This window comes from Dendrobium catenatum, unplaced genomic scaffold, assembly GCF_001605985.2.
Source record: "Dendrobium catenatum unplaced genomic scaffold, ASM160598v2 fragScaff_scaffold_1355, whole genome shotgun sequence".
Classification (NCBI taxonomy): Eukaryota; Viridiplantae; Streptophyta; class Magnoliopsida; order Asparagales; family Orchidaceae; genus Dendrobium; species Dendrobium catenatum.
The window spans coordinates 304,078-328,587 of NW_021319817.1; the positions used below are offsets into that span (position 1 = coordinate 304,078).

At 37.8% G+C, this 24,510-nt stretch overlaps 1 protein-coding gene across 1 annotated transcript in view; it reads left to right on the forward strand.

The window, feature by feature from the left end:
- Window positions 1-425: 425 nt before the first annotated feature.
- The window catches only part of LOC110107572 (ABC transporter C family member 4), a 46,827-nt gene continuing 22,742 nt past the window's right edge, over window positions 426-24,510 (forward strand). Inside the window, exons 1-2 of the mRNA XM_020837845.2 lie at window positions 426-2,673; window positions 20,360-20,680. Coding sequence (XP_020693504.1) covers window positions 484-2,673; window positions 20,360-20,680 — 2,511 coding nt within the window. The 5' untranslated portion in view covers window positions 426-483. The remainder of the gene's footprint in view (window positions 2,674-20,359; window positions 20,681-24,510) is intronic.

Here is a 24,510-nt window from a genome sequence, read left to right on the forward strand (position 1 = left end):
GGACTTCAAATCGGTAAGGGATTCTTTATTTGTGAATGATTTCAATAAAGTTGTCTTTTTACATGCTTATAGGAAATGTAATAAGGTAGCCAACTTCTGTGCTACTATGACTTTAGAGAATAGTTTCTATTTTGATAGCTTTTCTTTTGATGATATCCCTCCCTTGATGGTTAATTTAATCAAGGAAGAATATCATCCTTTTGATGTTTGTAACTAGTTCTTTTTTTCTCAATAATGCATATTGCATTTCTTCAAAAAAAAAATTAAATTTATTCAAGATATAGATCTTTTTCTGTTGCAAATTCATTCAGATGGAATGAAATCGGTATATCTATTAAGTTAATAATTGGAATGAAATCGGTATATCTATTAAGTTAATAACAGTACTTGACATTACCAACACAGCTTTATAATCGAAGTCCGCACAGAATTATTTCTCGTTGTCCACGTCTTCTAGAATACCAATTGCATTGCGCCTCTCTAATGAAATCTCCGAATCTGTTTTCCTCCAACACATTAATTTATCATCGTCGATCTTCTCCTCTTACGGTGGGACGGAGTGCGCTGCAACCGGAGAACCCCTCGACGGCTAGCATGTCGTGGCTCACCTATCTTGCCTGCTCCCCTCCGAAAGGAGCTGGCGTCGGCGAGTGGCTCTCCTTCACCTTCCTTTCGCCATGTGCACAACGTGTCGTCTTCTCATTGATTGACCTCCTCTTCCTCATATCCCTCCTAGTCTTCGTTGTCCTGAAGCTCCTCAGCAGCCACCGACGCCCCAAAAAATCGATCTCCGACGCCACTAAACCTTTCCTTCCTGATTCCTTCACATCCTCTGACGTTCGAACAACCTGGCGCTTCAACCTCCCTCTTGCCCTCTCCGCCCTACTTGGCGTTGCCTTCTTTGTCCTTTCCATTCTCGGTATCCTCGACGCCTCCTCCCCCCTCTCCTTGCGCCTCGTTCAATCCATTACCCTCTTCCTCCAATTCCTCTCAAACGTCGCAGCCGTGGCCATCATCGCCCACGAGAAGCGCTTCCACGCCATTTCACACCCATTAACACTCCGCCTTTACTGGATCGCCTCCTTTATCATCTCTCTTCCTCTATCCAGCACCGCCATCATTCGCCTATCCTTCTCCTCATCCTCCTCCATTCTGCCTGACGACATCGTCTCCGTCATCTTCGTCCTCTTCTTCGCGGCTCTCCTCGTCTTTGCCATCTCCCCTTCTACCGGCATCCATCCTCTTCCATCATCCCCTGTCTCTTCGTCAACTGCAGAAATCTACAACTCCCAAAACAAAACCAATGTAACTGGCTACAGCACTGCTTCCATCTTCTCTCGACTCACCTGGAGCTGGATGAATCCCCTTCTAACCAAGGGCTACAAAACCCCTCTCAAGCTCGAGGACGTTCCATCCCTCTCGTGGAACCACCGTGCAGAGCGGCTGTACAACCTCTTCGCCTCAAAGTGGCCTAATCCCGCTATCAAATCCAACCACCCTGTCCGCGCAACACTCCTCCGATGCTTCTGGCCGCAGCTCCTCCACACCGCTTCTCTGGCCGTCGTACGCCTCTGCGTGATGTACATCGGCCCTACCTTAATCAGTCGCTTCGTTGACTTCGCCTCCGGCCAACGCTCTTACATCTACGAGGGGTACTACCTCTGCCTTGCACTCCTTTCCGCCAAGTTCGTCGAGGTCCTCTGTTCCCACCAATACAACTTCCACTCCCAGAAGACGGGAATGCTTATCCGCTCCACCCTCATCACTGCCCTGTACCGCAAGGGCCTCCGTCTCTCATGCTCTGCACGCCAATCTCACGGCCTCGGCATGATCGTTAACTACATGGCTGTCGACGCCCAGCAGCTCTCCGACATGATGCTCCAAATCCACTACATCTGGCTAATGCCCTTACAAGTTGGCGTCGCCCTCTCCCTTCTCTATGCTTATCTTGGTCTCTCAGTCACCTCCGCTGTAGTTGGTATAATCGCTATAATGGTCTTCGTCGTTTTCGGCACCAAGCGCAACAACCGCTGCCAGTTCTTCCTCATGGGCATGCGCGACAAGCGCATGAAGGCCACCAACGAAATGCTCAACTACATGCGCGTCATCAAGTTCCAGGCCTGGGAAGAGCATTTCAACAAACGGATACAGGGCTTCCGCTCCGAGGAATTCGGCTGGCTTTCCCGCTTCTTGTACTCCGTCGCCTCGAACATTATCGTGCTCTGGAGCGCGCCTGTGATCCTCTCTTCCCTCGTTTTCGGCACCTGCGTGGCCTTCGGTGCCCGCCTTGATGCTGGCATTGTCTTTACAGCCACTTCTTTATTCAAGATCTTGCAGGAACCGATGCGCAACTTCCCACAAGCGCTGATATCGGCCTCGCAGGCCATGATCTCGCTGGAGCGACTGGATTCCTATATGACAAGCAGCGAAATCCAGGATGCCGCCGTAGAAAAAGTGACTGGCTGCAACGCCGTCGACGCCCCAGCTGTGGAGGTCTGCGACGGCATGTTCGCTTGGGACGACGATATCGCTGAAGCCGATGCGGCGGTTCTAAAGGGTGTGAACGTCCGGATCCGCCGCGGCTCCCTCGCTGCCGTCGTTGGCACCGTCGGATCCGGCAAGTCATCCTTCCTCTCTTGCCTCCTCGGCGAATTGCGACGCATCTCGGGAAAGGTAAAACCGCTCCTGTTTCTCTCTGTCCCTCAAGTAGTTTTTGGACGTTTGCTGGTACAACGGTACTCAAAGGCTGATTGGTTGGGAGGAATAAGATTTAAATAAGTAGCATTTATGCAGGTTTATAAATTTTATATGGATTGAATTAAAAAAATTATTTAGCGTTATAAATATTATATTTAATTAAACTGAAATTATTTGAAATTCTTTGAAATTCATATAATTGAACTATTTTCTTATAACTATTTTATTTTTATTTTAATATGTTTAATTAAATATCATAAATAATAATACTTATTTATTTATTTATTTATTTTTAAACAAATTAATTTGATATGATAATAATGTCAAGTGTTTATCTCACTATGTGAGATTGGCTACATGCCTACATGAAATTTTTTTTTTCTTTTTGTCATTTCCTTTTAAGGTCAAATTGTTATTTAAATCTAGTTAAAAAAATTATTTTTACTAACTTTTAACCAGGTCTATCTAGGTCTATATTTATCTTTCTTAACATAAATTAGATCTAATAAGTCTTTTAATCGAGTTATTGAAAGGTTGATATTTTCATATGACCAAATCATCTCTAAAACGACTCTATCTAATCTTATCTCCCACTAGAGCTACTCCAACTTTATAAGATATAAACTCATTTTGCATTATGTCTCTAAGAGCAAAATCATTTATTCACCTAAGCATCCTCATCTCTATATCCCTTCATTTTATCAATCTCTTGTAATGGCCAACATTAAAATATAATATTCATTAACTTAAGATAATAATTTTAATTAACTTATATTAATTGTTAAAATTAATTTTTTTTTTAATTAACACATATCTATATATATCATCATTATATGCTTGAATATTTGCTGTAATAGAAAGATATAGAGTTTAACATCATAGTTTTGCATAAAGATCTGGTACACACATATAAGAAAGGATCTCATGAACGGTAAGAGACAAGAGATTTTTAATGTATGAAATTTAAGAAAGGGAAAAATCATAGGATCTGACATGTTAAAAATGATTCAACTACTATTTATCATTGATTACAAATGATGAACTTCCTTTAGAGAAGATATTCATACAATGCAAAGAACATACTATAATATTGATGTTGAAAGAGTCTTTTAGTAGAAATCCAATATAAATAGAAGTGTGAATGAGAGTTGATGTCGATGGTATACATCGATCCTATAAGTGATGGTATATGTTTGCATTATTTTTGATAGTAGGTAAAGAAGCCATTAGGCGTTGGAGTAATCAGGTGATAATAGCCAAAATATTATAAGCTAAAGGGATGCAATTGGCTGGCGACAAAGGTCAGAAGATCGTAGTTGGCTTGTGAAGTATGTCAAAAGTATTATTGTTGGTTAATGACAACGGTGGAGGACCACAGTCAATAGGCGAAAAGGTCAAAGCATGGTAATCAGTGATCAAGGTCGAAACACCATAGTCGATGGGTGATAATGGTTGTAAGGATTGTAGTTCAGTGACGATGGTCGAAGAATTATAGTCTGATGATGGTGGATCAAGTATCAAAGTTTGACAATGGTGTTCTAAGGATCATAGTCGGCAGGCGATGAAGGTTGAAAAGATTATTATCGGACACTGGTGATTGGAGGATCCTTGTTAAGTAATAGTTGTTCAAGGACTGTAGTCGATGGATGATTAAGGTCAAAGAAACTTATTTAGTAACATGGCCAATAAATAGGTGGAAGATCAAGGGTAAGTTTGGAGTTGTTTGAATAAACAGTCGATATTATGTGAAACTCTTCAAGTAAAAGAAAGCTAACTTTTAAATATTGAGGTGCCTTTTGGTGTAATGACTAGAATTTTTGTAAGAAACTTCGTAGTTAAGCAAGCTCATCTCAGAGCAATTCTAGGATGAATGACCTACTAGGAAGTTATACCAACATGATAAAATCATGAGGCTCTTTAGCTAAAGAGAATAATATCGCAATAGTTCAAAGTTTGGGTTGTTACAAATGGTATCAGAGCAATACACTTGCTGGAAGATGGGAGCTAAGTGTCATACAAGATAAAGTGCTACGCCATGGGAGCCACCTCTTGAATCATTTATGAGAAAAAGTGCTACATGATGGAAGCCACCATTTGAACTTGTAGGAGTCACCTCGAGAGTCCAATCTGCCAGGTAGATGATTCTGGGATACAAATGCTGACGAGAATGTCAGTTACTTAAGTGGGGGAGATTGTGAAACTCCTTAAGTAAAAGAAATCTAACTCTTAAACATCAAGGCGCCTTTGGTGTAATAGTTAAATTTTTTGTAAGAAACCCCGTAATTAAGCATGCTCTTCCTAGAGTAATTCTATATGGGTGATCTACCGAGAAGTTATACCAACAAAATAAAATCATGAGGCTCTTTGGCCAAAACAGACAATATCTCGATAGTTAAGACTTTGGGATGTTACATATTGATCCCCTTGATCATTAACTATTTATTGGGCATTTGAATATCTTAATTATAATAGAATTTGATGATCTTTGGCTCATTGGATTTGTCTCATTGAGCTGCTCGAATTGATTATAAGCATGTCACTTTTGAAATTTGTTTGTTAATCCAAATTATGGTTTGAACCTTCCAAAGGCATTTTGGGTCTTCGATTTTGGACCCATTTGGGTTCGGATTGAGTCAAATTTGGTGTCGTTGGGTTCATATTTTCTAAACGTTCAATTCAATTGTAAGTTTGTTGAAATCGAATTTTGGATGGTCTCAGATTTAATTTCGAAAGTTTTCAACTTAACTTTTCCTCGAGATTCATACCCAATCAAGATAATTTCTTTATGATATATAGATTGCCTCTTTTTTTTTAATGTCGAAACCCCAGAAGTGTGAAAATACATATCACAACTTTTCAAATTATTTGAATCACAAAATTATAATTTTTTTAAAATTAAGAGTGTTCACTCCCTCGACATCAGCGTGGATCTTTTAATGTGGCCATAAATCAAGTAAAATATCTTTAATTGTAAATGTTAGATGTCCTAAAGTATTGGTCGAAGCAATAATTATTAAAAAAAATAACTCTCTGAAATATTTAAAATTACTTGAATTTTATTATAAAGGCTCTGTTGAACTTTGAAAGTGCTAAAATAGGATTCAGAAAGTCAAAAAATGGTTCCATAAATCCCAAAAATGTCTAATTCAGACTATACAGTTATGGTGATTAGAGGGACAGTAATCGGCGGGACACGGTAATAAAAGGAACCATAGTCGATGGTCGAAGGGACCGTAGTTAGCAGGCGACGGTGGTTGGAGAGACCGTAGACGGTGGGCGATGGCGGTCAGAGGTAACATAGTTGGTGGGTAGTTGTGGATGGAGGTAATGTAGTCGACGAGTAATGGTGGTCAAGGCTCCATGTCAACCGATGCTAGTGGTCGATGGGACCATAGTCATCTGGCGATGGTGATCAGAGGGACCATAGTTTGTAGGCGACTATGGTAAGCGGGATAATTTTCTTCAGACGATGGTAGTTTGAGGTCTACCCAACGGTGGTGGCTTGACAGAGGTCCAACAACGATGATTTGGTGGAGGTTCAACAGTGATGGCTAGTCGGCGAGGGTTAGCCGACGATGTTGTTGGGGTGGAGCTTTGCGATTCTTCAAGCCTAATAGCTTTCTTGATCTCTTGCCCAAGGTCTAAGCCTCCTTTAATGTGGGAAGAAAGTGTTTATTTATAGATCTTGAGATTTTCATGCTTCGTAAATATGGAGAAGATCTAGGTTAAATTAGGAGTGTTATATCAGACAACCTATAATGATTCACTTGATAATAGAATATCTTCAAAGCATTTATAATAAAAAAAATCTAGTTGCAAATAACATTTTTCACCATAGAAATAGGCAAAATGTTGTGAGAAAGTTGCAATAAAATAAAAGCCAAACAAAATTGTGATGGTTGTCGAAATGTAAACCAGTGAGAAAAAATTTCCAAATAGAACCTAAGTGTGGATAAGCTAACTAGCTGGTATTTAAAAATATTTATTGTTGCGGGATAGAATATATGTGGCGATAAAGTTAAAAAATTTTCGTCTAAGCGTTGTACAGATATCTAGCACACAAATAGAACTGAAAAAGAAACACTAGGATTTTTACGTGGAAAAGCCTGAAAAGGGAAAAAACCACGGGGCCACGCCCAGTTGAAATAATTCCACTATTTTTTTATTTGAGATACAAGAGACTGATTTGTCCGTCAAGTTAGGATGATCAGATTACAGTGAGTTTCTTCTGAATTGAAATTCAGTTACAAAGTCGAGCAGAGTTCCGACGTCACTAAGGAAATTAGGCAGAATTCAGGTGTCATCTGGAAGTCGTACTGAAATCCAACGTCGCACAGGACTTTTATATTACTTGGGAAGAATTCTTGCGTCACTCGAGTGTTTGGCCGAACTCCAGCATTGTTGAGGCAACGGGAAGAATTCCGGCGGTGGTCGAGGAGGAGCTATTCCCTCCTATGCTTCTCTTCTCTCCTTCTCTTCTTCTTCTCTCTTTCTTGCTTGGGTCCCCTCTCATGAGAAATGAGGGGTCTATTTATAGATTTTTTGGAGTGGCATAGCTCGTAAATTGGTGTGAGATCAGAGGCAAAGAGGGAGTAGTTGAATGGACGGTTGATATTGAATCCCTTGATCATGCACCGTTCGTTAGACATATGAAGTTCTTAATGATGTTAAAATTTGATAATCTTGGGCTCGTTGGATTCGTCTCGTCGAGCCGTTCAATTTGACTATAAGCTCGTTAAAATCGGAGACCATTTTGTAACTCAAATTGTGTTATGAACTTTTCAACAGCATTTTGGGTGCTTGATTTAGGCTCATTTGGGCTCGGATTGAGTTGAGTTTGGTGTTATTGGGTTCGTATTTCTAAGACGCTCAGTTTGACCATAAGCTCGCTAAAATCAGAGTTCAGGTGCTCCCTAATTTAATTTTTGAAGTTTCATGCTTGATATTGCCTCGAGATTCATGCTCGATCAAAATAATTTTTTGAGAATATATCTGTTGCCCCCTATTTTTGGATGTCATAGCTTCAGGAGTCCGAAAATATGTGTCACAAAGTTTGAAAAAAAAAATTCGAGTGAGTCAGAATCAAACTTGTGCGTAGGAGCCTCAAATGGCTCTGAAAGTGACAAAATTGAGTCCGGAACGTCGAAAAATGGTCCAAGGGACCCCAAAAACGTCCGATTTGGTCTTCCCGGAGGGAAAAATTGGACCCGGAATGGACTGAGTAGCCGAACCATCGTTTTTAGCAATTTTTTGCTCGTAAAAAATTCTAAAAAAAAATCAAAAAAATTTAGAAAAACTTTGGAAATTCAAAAATGTCTTAAACTGCCTTCTTCTCCCATAAAGACTATAAATAGACCGCCAAGGCCTATAGAAAAATTGCACCTTCTCTTCTTCTCCCTCTGGCTCTCTGACAGTTGAGGTTTTCCACTTTTTTTGAGTAGGTGACTTTCCCTACTCGACTCAGCGCCCCTCCTATTGTACATAAGTTGTATACTTCTCCTCCTCTTCTTTCTTTCTCCCCCATTTTCTTTCTACTCTAGAGGCTTTCTGCTATCTTTCGTATGTGATTTTCCCTACTCAGATTTGTGCCCCTCTTTAGTAAAAGAATTGAAATGGGTGATCACGCATCCACAAAAAAATCCTCCCGCCACAGAAGATTGTCCTGTCGCCCGATCTAAGGGTGCGAAGAAGACTCACAAGGCATCGAAGATTGATAATGTTATCTCCACCATCACTGATGATTCCTTTATTTCTTTTAGAAAAAAAATTCTATTTTCCTAATGTTCTGGTGATGAAGGTGCTGGCAAAATCTGATCATGTCTGCTTTCCTCCCTCATGATATGTGACGGTGTACGAATTCAGTTTGTGAGCGGGGCTGCGGTTTTCACCATCTCTTGAATTAGTTGACATTCTGACATTCTATGGAGTGAGTTTATCTCAATTCTCCTACAGGGCCATGTCGATCGTAATGGGCCTGATTATGCTTTTAAGAGATCGTGGAGTGGTGTTTTCTTCATAATGTCTTTCTCGGATGGGGCGTAGCTTTATGATACGCAGGGTTATATCTCATTCAGTTCCAAGTGGTTGGATATTCGCACTCGAGACCCGTCGAAAGATTGGATTAGCGACTTCTTTTTTGTGCAAAATGATTGGAGCCTTCAAGAAAAATGGAGAAAGTTGAAGGAGTTACCCGCCCCCCTTCATATTGGAGTGAAAGATTTATTGAAGATTCTAATGCTTCCTGATATTGATGCCCTACGTTATGAGGTGTGTTATTTGAGCATATACATAGATGAAGATTACTTGTTCAAGATGAGATTATATAGTCAAGCAGAAATATCACATGCACAATTGCTGAAGAAATATGTGAAAGTTCCAGAGGCCTAAAAAGGTCAATCCAAGCGACTAGAGAGTGAGGAAGATTTGCAGGCGTTAAAGAAGAAGAAGGCGGATGAAATTTTGACAGTCGCCAACAAAGGTCCTCGTTTCTCTCCATCTAAGATACACATTCTAGAAAATGTTTTGAAACATAAGTGTATTGATCATCGACGAGTTGATGAGTTGGTGAGTTCACTCTTCCTCCTTTTCTTTTGTATATATATATCCTCCTTGGATATCTTGACCTATCCGAGATTGTTAATCAAAGCATTTACTTGATGATTTTAACCTGTATGGAAGAGGTCGGACCAGATCCCCCTGGGATTGGTCGTCTAGTGATTGAGATACAATATTAATTGTGTATTTCTCGAATCACTGAGAAAAGAGTTTGAGGAGAAGAGATAATATCACGATAAGGTGAACACCACATTATTGTCTTATATAAGACAAAATAATAATTCCCTAATAAGACTTAGGGATACAGAAAAAGCGTTCTTCTATAATAGAAACATAATGGGTGTACGAAAAACTTGAAAGATACAAAGCATAACTACTTGAGGGGACATAACGCAAGACAAACACTATGAACAACACAACACCAAATAAATAGTAATATCAATTCCTACTGATAGTACTTACGAAGGTTGCCCACATTCCAAGTTCGGGGGAGCATTTTTCCACTAGCATCCTTCAATTTGAAGGTTCCAGGCTCGACCATAACCACCACCAAATAAGGACCCTCCCAGAGGGGGGAGAGCTTATTACGCTGAGGGCCTTTTCCAACGGCTTTGATGCTTCACAGAACTAAATTCCCGATTGTAGTGACGAGCGATTCTTTGGTGGTGCGCAGCAATTCTGAGTGAGGCTTCATCTCTTACTTAATGGAGGAGATCTAAATTTGTCCTGAGCCTCTCCTTGTTATTATTGAAGTTAAAAGTCTGAACTTTGTTGCTCGGGACTACAATATCAATCGGTATGATTGCTTCTGAATTGAAACAGAGGTTATATGGGGTTTCTCCTGTAGGAGTTCTGGTAGTGGTCCGATAAGCACAGAGGACATTAGGGAGTTCTTCAGCTCATTGCCCCCCAGCCTTACCTAGGTTTGTCTTCAACCTTTTCAGAATTGTTCGATTTGTAATCTCCATTTGCCCATTTTCTTGAGGATGGGCGATAGCTGTGTGGACGAGCTGAATATGAAAATCTTTATAAAAAGATGTAAATATATTTCTAGTAAACTGTGTCCCGTTGTCAGTGATGACTGTTGTAGGAATTCCAAAGCGAAAGATTATATTCTTTCAAAAGAATTGCTTAACATTTGCTTCAGTAATTTTTGCCAAAGGTTCTGCCTCCACCCATTTGGTGAAGTAATCTATAGCCAAGATAATGAATTTTCGTTGTTCAGTGGCTATAGGTAAGGGTCCCATTATATTAATTCCTCATTGAGCAAAAGGCCAAGGGTTCTGAAGTGATGCAAGTTCCAGAGCAAGTGTATGAGTGAGATTGGAAAGTAACTGGCAGTTTTCACACTTTTGTACAAACTCAAGTGCAACCTGTTTCATTATAGGCCAATAGAATCACTGTCTCATAATTTTGTAAGTCAATGCTCTTCCTTCCATATGTTCTCTGCATACTATTGGATGAACTTCTCAGAGTGCGTAATCAGCTTCTGAAGGTGGGAGACACTTGAGACACGGTCCAGTAAAGGAGCGTTTATACAACTCATCACCAATAATGGTAAAATTTCCTGCTTGTCTTTGAAGTCGTGTTGCAGCCATGGGTTCTTCAAGTAGTAGTCCATCCTAAAGAAAAGATTAGATGGGATTGATCCAAGAAGCTTCTCTTGATTTATCGATTGATTATATGGCCCATGGATCTTGAATACTTGGGAAGTGGATCTCCTCGATACATCTTCTTTTATAAACATCTCCCGTTGTTAATGTTGTAAGTTTTGAAAGAGCATCTGCTCTCGCATTTTACTCTCAGAGGATATGCATGCTTATGCGGGCTAAGAGTAACTTCACAATGCTACAATACTGGGCCAGTTGTGGATTGTGGATATCAAACTCTCCCTTCACCTGAGAGGCGACTAGTTGAGAATCAGTGTAGACTACTAGTTCTGCACCTCACAATCAATTGCTAGTCTTAATCCAGCAATAAGGGCCTCGTATTCTATTGTGTTGTTTGTTGATGGAAACTTGAGTCGGAGCCCATATTCAAGAGTAACTTTCTGTGGAGAGATCAATAAAATCCCAGCCCCAGCGCCGAAACTTTCAGAAGCTCCATCGACATACAACGTTCATCATGGAGGAAAAGACAAAGTACTTGGTTGAACATCAAATATTGGGATGGTGCACTCAACTACAAAATCTGCAAAGTGCTTGAGACATGATATCGGGCCTAAGCAAGTTAGTGGATGTCAAATTCTCCCAGCTCTACAAACCACTTAACGATCCTACCCGATGCTTCTGGTTTCTGCAAAATACTTTTTAGTGGCAGATTTATGTAAATCCCAATCGAATGGGATTAAAAGTAGGTGCGTAGTTTTCTGGCAGAATAAACTAACACCAATGTTGTTTTATCTGTAGGGGATAACGTCCATCTGTTTCAGATAGAATCTTACTGACATAGTAGATGATGCGTTGCACAGTATTTTCCTCTCGTATTAGAACTGAACTAATAGCTTGGGTAGAAATAGCTAGGTACAAATACAATCTTTCTCCTAACGTTGGTTTAGAAAGTAGTGGTGGGGAAGCCAAATACTTTCTTAGCTGTTCAAAGGCTTCTTGAAATTCATCTATCCATTAGAACCCAGAGCTACGAGGCCTCTAAGTACCTTGAGGAAGATATGTGTCTCCTAAACGTGCCAAGAAATGAGATAGTGCTGTAAATCTCCCATTTAATCTTTGGACCTCCTTGATATTTTCTTGTGGCACCATATCCTTCAGCGCCTTGATCTTTTTGGGATTGACTTCAATCCCTCTATGGGTTACCATAAACCCCAAAAACTTTCCAAAAGCGGCTCCAAAAGCGCATTTAGCAGGGTTGAGTCGCATATTGTAATGCCTCAGTAAGTGGAAGCACTGCTTCAAGTCAGGATATGTTGAGATTTTTTGAGACTTTTTACCAGCTTATCATCTACGTACACCTCCATAGTGCACCCAATAAGGTTTTTGAATACTTTATTCATAAGGCGCTGATAAGTTACTCCAACATTTTTGAGCCCGAAGGGCATCACCCGATAACAGTATAGCCCTTTGTCTATCTGAAAGGCTGTCGCTTCTTCATCAACATGATTCATCTTTATTTGATTATAGCCGGAGTAGGCGTTCATAAAGCTTAACATCTGATGTCCAGAAGTGGTATCGACTAACTGGTCAATACGAGGAAGCAGAAAGCTATCTTTCGGGTAGGCTTTATTGAGATCTATATAATCTATACACATTCTCCATGCACTACTTTCCTTTCGAACCATGACAATATTTGTTAACCAGATAGGATAGTGTACCTCCCGTATAAATCCAGATTCCAAGAATTTATCCACTTCTTATTCGATTACTTACTGACGATCCGGCATAAAGTTTCGTTTCTTCTGGATAATTGGTTTGTACGTCGGATTGATTTTGAGGGAGTGTACAATTACTTCAGGGTTAATTTCGGGCATATCTGTCGGACACCATGCAAAAATATCCTTATTTTCTCATAGAAAATCTGTGAATTTTTTCTTCTCATTGTCTGAGAGAAGTGATCCAATCTGCACCGTCCTCAAAGGATGTTCTTCATAGATAGGTATAGTAGTAAGGTCTTATACAGGGAAAGCTCTCTGAGGGATATCCTCATTCTGGAGATGAAAGTCATCGATGCTCAAGATAACCATTGCACGTGACTTAACCTGCCTGAGATAACAAATTTGTGCTATTTGTTGTCTCCACATATCACACTAACTCCTGTCAGGATATGGAACTTTAGCTTGAGGTGAGGTATAGAGGCAACAATCACAAAAATTGACTGAAGCGGCCTCCCAAAGATAGCATTGTAAGCCGATTCTGACTTTACAACGATGAATTGAATGGAGTGTGTAGACTATCGAGGAAATTCTCCAAGTATAATTGGGAGACTGATTATCCTTTCTGCTCGTACAGGTCGATTACCAAATCTATACAAAGGACCTGCAACAGGTTGAAGCTTTTCTCTTGAGAGACCCATGTTGAAAAAAGTGGAGCAGAACAGGACATCTATGGAGCTTCCATTATCCACAAGAATTCTTTTGACATTGTAACATGGGTCACCTGTGCCTGCATTGATAACAAGCAGATCTTAATGAGGGGTTTTTACTAGCTCTAAATCAGAATCGTCAAAGGTGATAGAGTGATCTATACGAGCCTTCTTTGGAGTTAGATTTTCATTTTCAGCCAAAAAGACTTGATCAGATAATAAGGGGCCTCTAATGATTATCTCAATTTCACCAACTGCTATTCGATTATTCATCGGTGGCCTCTGTTGTTGATTTTTTCCCCCAGCAGGACGAGTTTTCTCTCGGGTAGGTGAATCCTGAATAAACTGTCGAAGATAGTCTTGATGGATAAGTCTTTCAATCTCCTCTTTTAGTTTCCTACAGGCTTCAGTAGTGTGGCCACGACTACGATAAAAGTGACAGTACTGATCCTTATTTCCTATGTTCGGCTTCAAAAGATGTGGTCATTTCACTGTATCTTGATCTCGAACAGCCATTAATACATTTGCTCGAGATATATTGAGAGGAGTGTACTCCTTCTCCTGTCAAGGTTCTCGTCGTGGCAATGGAGGCCTAGGAGGTAGATTGTTCCTCCCTTGCTTCTTTTGTTGTGAGGATGAATTACTTGTCACAGGTGAACCCTTGCGCTTCCCATTAGTTTGCTCAAATTATTTTATATGGGAATTTATGGCTTCATCTGCCGAGGTTTGAGCTTCTACACGATGAATCAAATCAGCATATGAATGAACGAAGTCACGCATGAATGCCGAATATAAGGCGCTAGGGCGAAGGGCTCTAAGAAAGACCCTTCTCAATAGTTCAGGATCTACTCCTGAAATTTGTCGAGCTTCAGTGCAAAATCATTGAAAATACTCCTTCAACGATTCTCCTTCATTTTGACGGATCCCGGAGAGGTGGGAATAATCTTTAGCTATCCTTCGATTGGCTACGAACTGCTCGACGAAAACTTTGGCCAATTTGACAAATGAGGGGATCATTCTGGATGGAAGCAAATAGAATCACGTTCGAGCATGTCCTTTAAGGGTGGCAGGAAAGACCTGGCAGAGGAGGGTGTCCGAGGCTCGCTGAATATGCATGATGGTTCTATAGTGATCGATATGCTCATACAGGTTAGATGTCTCATCATAAGACTCGATGCTGGGTACTTTGAATCCATCCGGAATGGGATGTTGAAGTATGGCCTCAGTTAGAGGTGATGACTCCTAGAAGTCCCTCTGTCGAAGAGTTTGCCTCACATCTTCTTAGGAGAATTCTTACAATACAAATCTCCGCAGTTCATGACGTAGGGCATTGTGAGGGAGCCTAGTAACTTGTGGCTGGGCTGAGTTTTCTGGGAGATCTGGAAGAACGTGAGGTTGTCGACCGGAGGTGAGGGATGAGTAGAACTTGTTGTATCAACAAGTTCGTTATTCTGATGTATCTACCTTCTTGGCAGAGGAAGAGGAATCTCTGCTTGAAGATGCTCGAATTGAACATCTTCAACCTGTGGTGGATCTCGAGGGAGAAGGACTTCCTCTCGTTGTTCCAGTTCAGGTTGTCGAGTCTCTTGCAGGAATTGAAGGATCTCATTCTGAGATTCTTTCATCTTTCAGATTCTCTCTTCTAAAGAAGGTCCTGAGGTTCCTTCTCTAACGGCATTTTCCCCCCCGGGGTAGAAGGAGGCAGACATCAGGCGTCTATGATTTATAGACTGATTTTTGGACTAACGAGAGTTGGAGCGAGAAGCACTAATAATACAACAGCTGTGCCTGTTGACTATCATAGTAATAATTGAAGTTGTGGGATAATGTTTCACACAGACAGTGCCAAACTGTTGCGGGCTAGAATATACGCGGCGATAAAGTAAAAAAATTTCCATTCCAGCATTATACGGATATCCAGCACACAAATAGAACAGAAAAAGAAACACCATGATTTTTACGTGGAAAACCCTGAAAGACGAAAACCACGGGGCCACGCCCAGTTGAAATAATTCCACTAGTATTTTCTTCGAGATACAAGAGACTGATTCGTCCACTAAGTTAGGACGATCATATTACAGTGAGTTTCTTCTGAATTGAAATTCAATTACAAAGTCGAGCAGAGTTCCGACGTCACTAAGGAAATTGGGCAGAATTCAGGTGTCGTGCGGAAGTCGTACTGAAATCCAACATCGAGCAGGACTTTTATATTGCTTGGGAAGAATTACGGCATCACTCGAGTGTCTGACCGAACTCCGGTGTTGTTCAGGCGGCGGGAAGAATTTCGATGGTGGTCGAGGAGGAGCTATTCCCTCCTATGCTTCTCTTATCTTCTTCTCTTCTTCTTCTCTCCTTCTTGCTTGGGTCCCCTCTCATGAAAAATAAGAGGCCTATTTATAGATTTTTTGGAGTGGCATAGCTCGTAAATAGGTGTGAGATCTGGGGCAGATAGGAAGTGGTCGAATGGACGGTTGATATTGAATCCCTTGATCATGCACCATTTGTCAGACATTTGGTCTTAATGATGTCGGAATTTCGGAGATCTTGAACTTGTTGGATTCGTCTCGTCGAGCCATTCGATTCGACTATAAGCTTGTTAAAATCGGAGACTGTTTGGTAACTCAAATTGTGGTATAAACTTTCTAACAACATTTTGGGTGCTTGATTTGGACTCATTTGGGCTCGGATTGAGTTGAGTTTGGTGTCGTTGGATTTGTATTTCCGAGACGCTCAGTTTGACTATAAGCTCATTGAAATTGGAATTTAGGTGCTCCCGGATTTAATTTTTGAAGTTCGGCTTGATATTGCCTCGAGATTCGTGCTCGATCAAAATAATTTTTTGAGAATATATCATTTATATTTTTAGGACAATCAGGCTAATTAAGGCAAACTTAGACACATATCATATATGCAAGACTCTAATCAAAGACCTTTTAGTTGGTAGCCAAAGCTCCAAACCAAACAGACCAACAAGAATTGCATATATTTAAATATTTAAAATGCTAAAATAATATTTAAATTAGATTATTAAAACAGGAACAAAATAAAAAGATAAAAGGTTTTTTTATTTTCTTATTCTCTATTTAATGCCAATAAACTCTTATAAAAATTTAACTGTAAAGAAAATTAGGCGATTTAAATAAATGCAAATTTTATTGTGGTGTTCAATAAATTTCGTTTTCTATGAAGTCTAAATCATTTAAAATGTGAGAAAATGGCAGATTTACAATTCAATGAATATAGGCAAACACACACATGACACAATTAGTAAGATTCAAATGGATTCTTAATTTTTTTTTTTTGGAGAAAATGCAAAATTGCATTGATTAAAAAAGAAAAGACAACCTAATACAAACTAGGTAAAAGAAACTAATGGTTCCTTTTTTAATGTAAAAAAAGGACCTTATTGAACATAAATTTGTTAATTTAAACTTATTATAAATGATATGAAACCCACTATTTCCTATTTTGAAACTGTTGAGAAGTAGGGGATACCAAAAAATTAAACAACTCGATGGTTGATTAGTATCCCAGAGTTCCCATCCAGTTAGAGAATAAGAGTCAGTAATGATCCCATAATCAAATAGAAGAAGTCTAAAAGAACAAACTTGAAGAAAAAAGAAGCAACAAAAGCTAAACAGGAAAATACATTTTAACAAAGAATACCAAAAATCACTTAAGAATATCATAGATAGATATTCCATAAGCTTTTTCGAACTTCCAAAGTCATGACTCTATGATAGCATTACTCCAAACCTTTTGATAATTTGCTTCAACTTCAAGTATCTATCCACTTTCAAAGCTTAATTCTTAATTGATAATCAAAGAGAGCTGCGTATTTCAAAGCTGAATTCTTAATTTCAAAGCTTAATTCTTAACTAATTAATAAAGAATTCTTAATTGATAATCAAAGCTTTCAAACATAATAAGGAGAGCTGCGTATGGCTTATTTAATGAACATAACATGAACATGCTGATCATTCTGCCCAACTTGGTGACGTAATATTCATACTGTTGTTGGTGATTCCTGCTAGCTAGTTGTTGTGATGATGCAACTCTTTGGGCTTTTTCGTAGCAGCATTTCAGCAGGATTTATCTAAGATTTAAGTTAAATCTTGTCAAATAGTAGAAAAAAAAGGTAGAAAAAGTCATTTCAATTTCTACAGTTTTCTAAATTCAATTTTAACTCTTTTCTCCTTAAATCCTGGCTTTATTTAGTCTAAGCATTAGGCAGATCGAACTTAAATTTGCACATCTCATGATCTCCTCTTATTTTTTACATGTGATGATCTCATCAATGTTTTTACTAGTGATATCTTGCACAAGTTCCGCGATTGTTGTTATTAAGGGTTTTGGGTAGGAGCCAAAAGGGGAGAAAGGCAAGGATTTCGAATATTAGGTACACTGCTAAAAATTTATATTTTTCGCAGCCTTTTAATATTGGCGGTTTTGAATATCGCTACAATATGATGTAATTGAAACAATGCTAAAAACCTAAAACCTACTGCCTCCCGCGCGCTATCCTGATTCCCCTTTATTGGCCCTGTTTGATGCCCTAGCCGATCCCGATCTCTCCTCTCGGCCAATGATCCACAGGCCCGTTCGTCCTTCTCTCACGCAAGCTCCACTCCTACCCTTTGTTCACATTCCTTTTATATAGCTTTTGATCAACAAGATTTTAAAAGGGTTCTAGAGTTTTTTTTTGCGGAAGTTGTAGATATTGAGAGCGAGTTTGTTTGCGATGCATTCCCATGAGCTATTGTGGGATTGAACGCCAATCTAATGAGCCGCTATATTGAGTCTGTCGCTGATCGCTTCTCGGAGCTCTGGGTTATGACAAGTTGTATGGTGTATCAAAAAGCTGCGAAAGTCTGATTCTTTACTAGTGATATGCCTAAGTAAATTTTTTCTTGGATCAGGTAGGAGAGATATGTTTATTTGGATTATGTAGGAGATATTAGTTTATAATTAATTGCAAAATTTAAAAATCAATTAGAATATTTAATATCAATTAACTAAAATGATATTATGTTACATAAATTAATATTATTTATAATTTAATTTGATTAAATAGATGCTTTAAGAATTAATCACTCTTATAAATGGCTAATTAGTGATTAATTAACATGTTATTTTATTCTAATTATAATTTAATTATTTAAATAAGAAGTGATGATAAATTACGAATATTAAATCTAGCAAATTAGATATGATATTTTATTAAAAAATTATACAGTCATAATAATTGATATTAATTAATTGAACAAATATTAACTTAAGTAAAATTTTTTATATAATTTGACTAAAGAAGTTATTGTTTAATTAGCTTATTAAATTATTAATTAAAATGCTATCTTATGATAATTATGTTTTAATTAATTTAGGTAAGATTTATATTGCATAAGTTAAAAAAACAATATATATATATATATATATATATATATATATCAAAGCTAGATAAATTTTTAAATCATAAAGTAATCAAATAATTTATTTGAATTTTATAATATTCAACATCAATTATATATATCAAATTTTTGGGGATTGACCCATATAGAATTTATTAAAATCGAATTTACTAAATCTTACGTCTAAATCCAACTTGCAACAAAACATCTCCAAGGATTGATATATGGAGAAAAAGGCAAGATATGAGTAAGGAATGGATTTTGTGTCCTTTTTAAACGGATGTCATATTTCTCTTGAGCTGTACGCTTGTTTCTTCTATGGAAAATCGGTTTGTCAATTTCTCCAGCTGAAAACGTTTTAAGGTACGGTAGTTTCAGGTTTCCATACTCGCCAGAATGATATAGAGCATAATCACTCTATGAAAGACGCCAGACGGCGGAAACATTTAGCTTATCTCGACTAAACGAAGCATTTTCATTAGTTTTTTTAATGAGTGGGTGTCTTCTTTAGGATTATGGGCTTTTATCTAGAAAATCAGGCTTTGTTTGATCCAGTTGGGAAAAAATGTGCTAGTACCTCTTAACAAAAAGACGCATCTTCTCCAAAAGGAGAAATTATTGTGTGCGGAATCCGAAATCATCGCGTGCATGCCACGTCACCGGATGCAGTATGGGGCCCAGTGCATTCAATGATGTGGTGTATGATGATTAGAATCCGAATGCATTCGAATTCCGCACGCAATAATTTCTCCAAAAGAGGGGGGAGGGTGCGGGCTTAACTTAACGCATTACATGTGTCGTAATAGTAAACATGGATATTAAATAGGTGACATCTACAAAGAAAAAAGAAGACAATTTACCATACAGAATACATTTTATTTTACTGAAACATATGACATGCTACGAAAATATAAAATATTACTTAATTCCTATAAAACATCGTCTCACAGCACAATATTCGAAGTCTAACGAACCCAACATAATACTTTGTTTTTTTCTTTGAGGTAATGATACTTTATATATATATATATATATATATATATAAAGTTATGCAGATGTTAACATAACTATTGAGCGTGAAATAATATTATTAAATTATCATGCAAATTAGGAGTTGTGTCTGTGCAAAGTTGGAATTTTTTAAGCACTTTTCTCAGTAATTAAATTATTCTTTTAATTTAAATAGTATAAAGCTTAAGATTGAAACCACTTATTAAAAGTTTCCCAAAAAAATTTGTTTAAGAACTGTTCATGATTTTTTAGCATGGTCTGATTTATGCTTCGTTTGGAACCGTCTTTTTACTGCTTTTTTTTAATGTAGCTTTTAATACCGTTAATTTTTTAAACTAATAATTTGTTTACTTAGGCTTTTTGATTCCTTCTAGCAAGCCCGCCAAATTGTGTAAATCTGTTTTTTTGGTAGTTGTGTTAAAAAAAAAATACCCTATATATCGCGAAGCACGTTCACATAAGGATAAGAACTTTTTTCCCTTTTAAAAAAAGCCATATATTTTTCTGATTCTTTCGGTTTCATAATTGGTGTTGAAGCAGTCCGAACTACTTCTCCATGCTGTTTTCTTATTTTCTTTTCATCAAAATCATAAATTATCTCCCTCATGTTGGGATATGACCACCTCTTCTTGCATGCTCTCTCTATATCTCAGGTCAGGGTATGTGGAAGCACAGCTTATGTGGCACAGACAGCATGGATACAGAATGGAACTATACAGGAAAATATTTTGTTTGGTCAGCCCTTAAATCAGTACAAATACAAGGAAGTGATCCGTGTTTGTTGTTTAGAGAAGGACTTGGAGATGATGGAGTTTGGGGATTTGACTGAGATTGGAGAGAGAGGAATTAATCTTAGCGGCGGCCAAAAGCAACGTATACAACTAGCTAGGGCACTTTATCAAGATTCCGATATATACCTCCTTGACGATGTCTTCAGTGCTGTCGATGCTCACACTGGCTCAGAGATCTTTAAGGTATGATTTAAGTGATTGTTGCTTCACTAGACTAGTATGTTTAAGCTATGTTCTTACCTTTACTACTTCAATTATTAAGATGTGGTAGCCTGGGATAAGTGAAAATAGAATGAAGACATAATCCTCAATTTATCTATGCTAAGAGGATTATTTGATGTTCATCAACGGGCCCATTAATTTGGTTCCGTAAAACCAGAAAAGACATTTAATTTGAGAATGGGTGAATTTATTGGATTGTCATTTGGTTGGATTTAGCCAGAAATCAATGTTAGTTTTAAACTCAAAGAACACTTTCAGAATATCTAAAATGTTATATATAATTTCATTTTAACACATGTAATGAGTGAAAATGAAATTATCATTTTCTAAAACATTTTTAACATAAGAGAAAGTTGGAAATGGCGACTTCCTATATTTTATTCATTTAGTTGGAAAGTAGTTCTAAGTACGAATACCTTCAATGTATCTCAAATGCGACGATTTCATTTTTTTACACATAAAATGAGAGTAAGAAAAATTCTAATTTTCTAAGCTTTAGGGTTTATATCTATAAGCAATCAATCAAGTCCCTTTCTGATAATTGATTGACCATGCATTCAACGGTTTATGTATATTGATACAGAACGTCCCTCGCAAGATCGATCCCTTGCGTGGATGAACCCACGGGGGCTGTTATACGACTGGACAGGCCACCTGTAGCGAATTAGCCCAACTCTAGCTTGAGCAGATACTCCAGCTACAGACGACCAAGTTTCTTACACTCACCCTCTATCTCACCACCTAAGCAACATTCATGATGCAAAAAACAAGAGTTGAATGCCGAAACTAAATTCTTTATTCAATTCTCAAAATTACAAGAGTAATTGCACCTATTTATACAAAAGTTTGGTTACAAAACGGCTACACCAAATATAGACTAGCAACTACACAACCAACAAACTCCAATAAATAAAACCTTCGTCGTCATTCTACTAGGGTGGGGGAAACAACAAGGTCATAGTGAGGAGTTAAATCTGCTACATCGAATACAACAGAGACATTGTAATCACCAAGAAGGTCGATTTGATAAGCATTATTACTGCAGGGAAAATTGGTATTTCCGACAGAAAAAAGCTGTCAAAAATGAAAGCCATTGAAAAGGGAATGCTTTCCATCACAAATATTGAATTTCCAATGGATTTCCAACAAAAAATGGGTCAAATATAAAATGAGCATCTGAAACACTTTTTTGATGGAAATTAGACCGACAAAAATATTTCTAGTGGATTTACCAGTGTTTTTCTGGTGGAAATATTGTCTCAAAAAATGACGGTTCCATATCCTTTTTTTCGGGAGGAATTTATGCCGGAAATATTGGCGGTTAGGCCGCCGGTTATTTTTGCCGAGATAACCAACGGGTAGCACCAACGGAGTATCTGTCGAAAGTTCCGGCGAGAAGTTATTGTAAAAATGCTATAACATTCATTATATCATAGTTACAGTCGTATCATAGTCACTGAGTAATAGGAATATTATTCTCCATATTAATCAAGTGCTATGCATTTAGTTTTGAGGAGCATAAATCCTTAAAAACGATGCTTAGCTCGATCAAAGGCTTTTAAGTTATATTTGGAAAAAAAATGAAGACAATTGGTAGTAGACATTGCATGAAGATATGATAATCATAATTTTTCAATCCAAATAATTTCCCCAATCTCATGTCCACGCATCTACTAAGACTGGAAGAATATCCATCAAGTATCTTTAGAATCTGCACCCATTCACAAACTGCTCGTCTTTGCTCTAAAGTCGAGTTGAATGATGCTTTTAGTTTTAGAAGTTTTTCATTTCCACCATGTGTTAATGCCTCCATGCTTCAAAGTGACTAACTTAGTAAATTTCTTGCAATAAGAAAAAGCTAACTTCCGAGAAGTGTTTTAACCTAAAATTATACCATATATATGAAAGTCACTAATTGTCTAAAGTAATATTGACCTCATTATGAAGTTAAGTTTGGTGGAGATATCATATATACTTGAATTATGTCTTGATGCTTAACATTTTCACAATAATATATAACATTGAGTGAGTGGTGCATCCCTTCCAAATTGGTTACTGAGCAGCATGTAACAAATCAAAGAGGTAATGTGCCTCCTTATTTGGTACTCTAATGTATATTATTCAAATAGTGTCCTATTTACATCATAAACCAAATCCTCTAGTGTGCGGATATTTTTTCCTCATCTATATTAGAACTTATAAACGGGCCACATCGAGAATTGAAATATGGCTCATACTCACCATGAGAACTCTCATACCGATAATCATGCATGAATCCTCTGCGATATAGATCATTAATTACCTCATCTTATGTGAGGTTCACTTCATCATTACGTTTAGGATATAGACAATGAACCCTTCCATTTGAGAGAAAGCTAAGCAGTTGACAGGCTATGTGGATGGAAAAATTCATCCCATTAATAAACTCATTTGTTAATATCTTTCATCCTTACATCAAACAGTTATATATCCAACTTCTATGATTCTTAATATCCATAATACTAAGAATTTATCCTACGCATGCATAGTATGTCATTAAAAGCAGCATAAATCCAATCTTTCCTTGAATCTAAGCATTTCTTAATATATCCTTCCTAATTTTTCCAAATATCTATCTTGACATTCTCATTTATATTATGCTCAATTTATTCATCTACATAGTTTTTATTGCTCAGCACTCAAAATCATATAGCATCGTTGACCGAATTACAACATTATAAAATTATATATAAGTTTCCATGACACTCTTCTATCACATAATACTTCTAAGGAACTTTTATATTTCAAACACCTACACTTAATTATACATGTTAAATTGTTATCTATATCTCCATTTTTAATTTTTTTAACTTGCATAAATTTAAACCTAGCACATCAAGGTGTTGTTTTATATTCTATAACCCCATTCTTTTGATAAAATCCATGAACTTGCAAATGCAAAATTGTTAAGAAAATAGTGATAAACGGAACATTTTCACTACAAGAACCAAAATTATACAAGCCATCAGAGAACCATTATAAATAAGAACTACAAGAATCATATTAGTGAGAAAGAAATTTTCTAGAGCTAAGATAGGACTATGATGAAAACCTTGAAATTAATAATGGGTTGTAGTAGACGAGACGACGAATGGATACACCATGATAAGGCGATGAACGATGGGGAACTGTTATATATAACATGACAAGCTGGCGGATAACATGAACATGGGCGTCAAACCATGAGTGGCAACACAGGAGAACGATAGCGACAAATGGGAGCAAGAGAGGAAATACAAGGGAAAGGAAAAAATACGGGCGGGCGAGCACAAATGGATGGAAATAGGGCTTTGTCAGACAAAAAATTTTATGGAGTTTCTGCTAGAAATAAATCCTCTGGTTTAAGTAACCTGGCATATATTATGCTAGAAGTTTCTCCAGAAAGTTTATGATGCAATTTCATTGATAAATTTTGTCGTCAAAAAATTACTAGCGCCCGCCTATGGATTAGCCACTGAAAACTTACCGGCGATAAGTTTGCTTGAATATTTTTGACAAAAAACTTCTCGATTTATCTAATGATATGTTTGGCGGACATATGTCCATTGAAAGTGATGCAAAACCTTTTGGCTATTCATGTAATGTATCATTTATATTTTGAATAACTCAAAAGGGGTTGTCGACTTTTGGTTTAAGCATTTCAAATGGCCTTGGAGGACATTGTTCCGTCCATCAAGAAATTCCAGACGAGAATCCTTCCTTGAATTTAACTAATTTCTTGTGTTGATTAGACTGTGCTTGATACTTAGCAT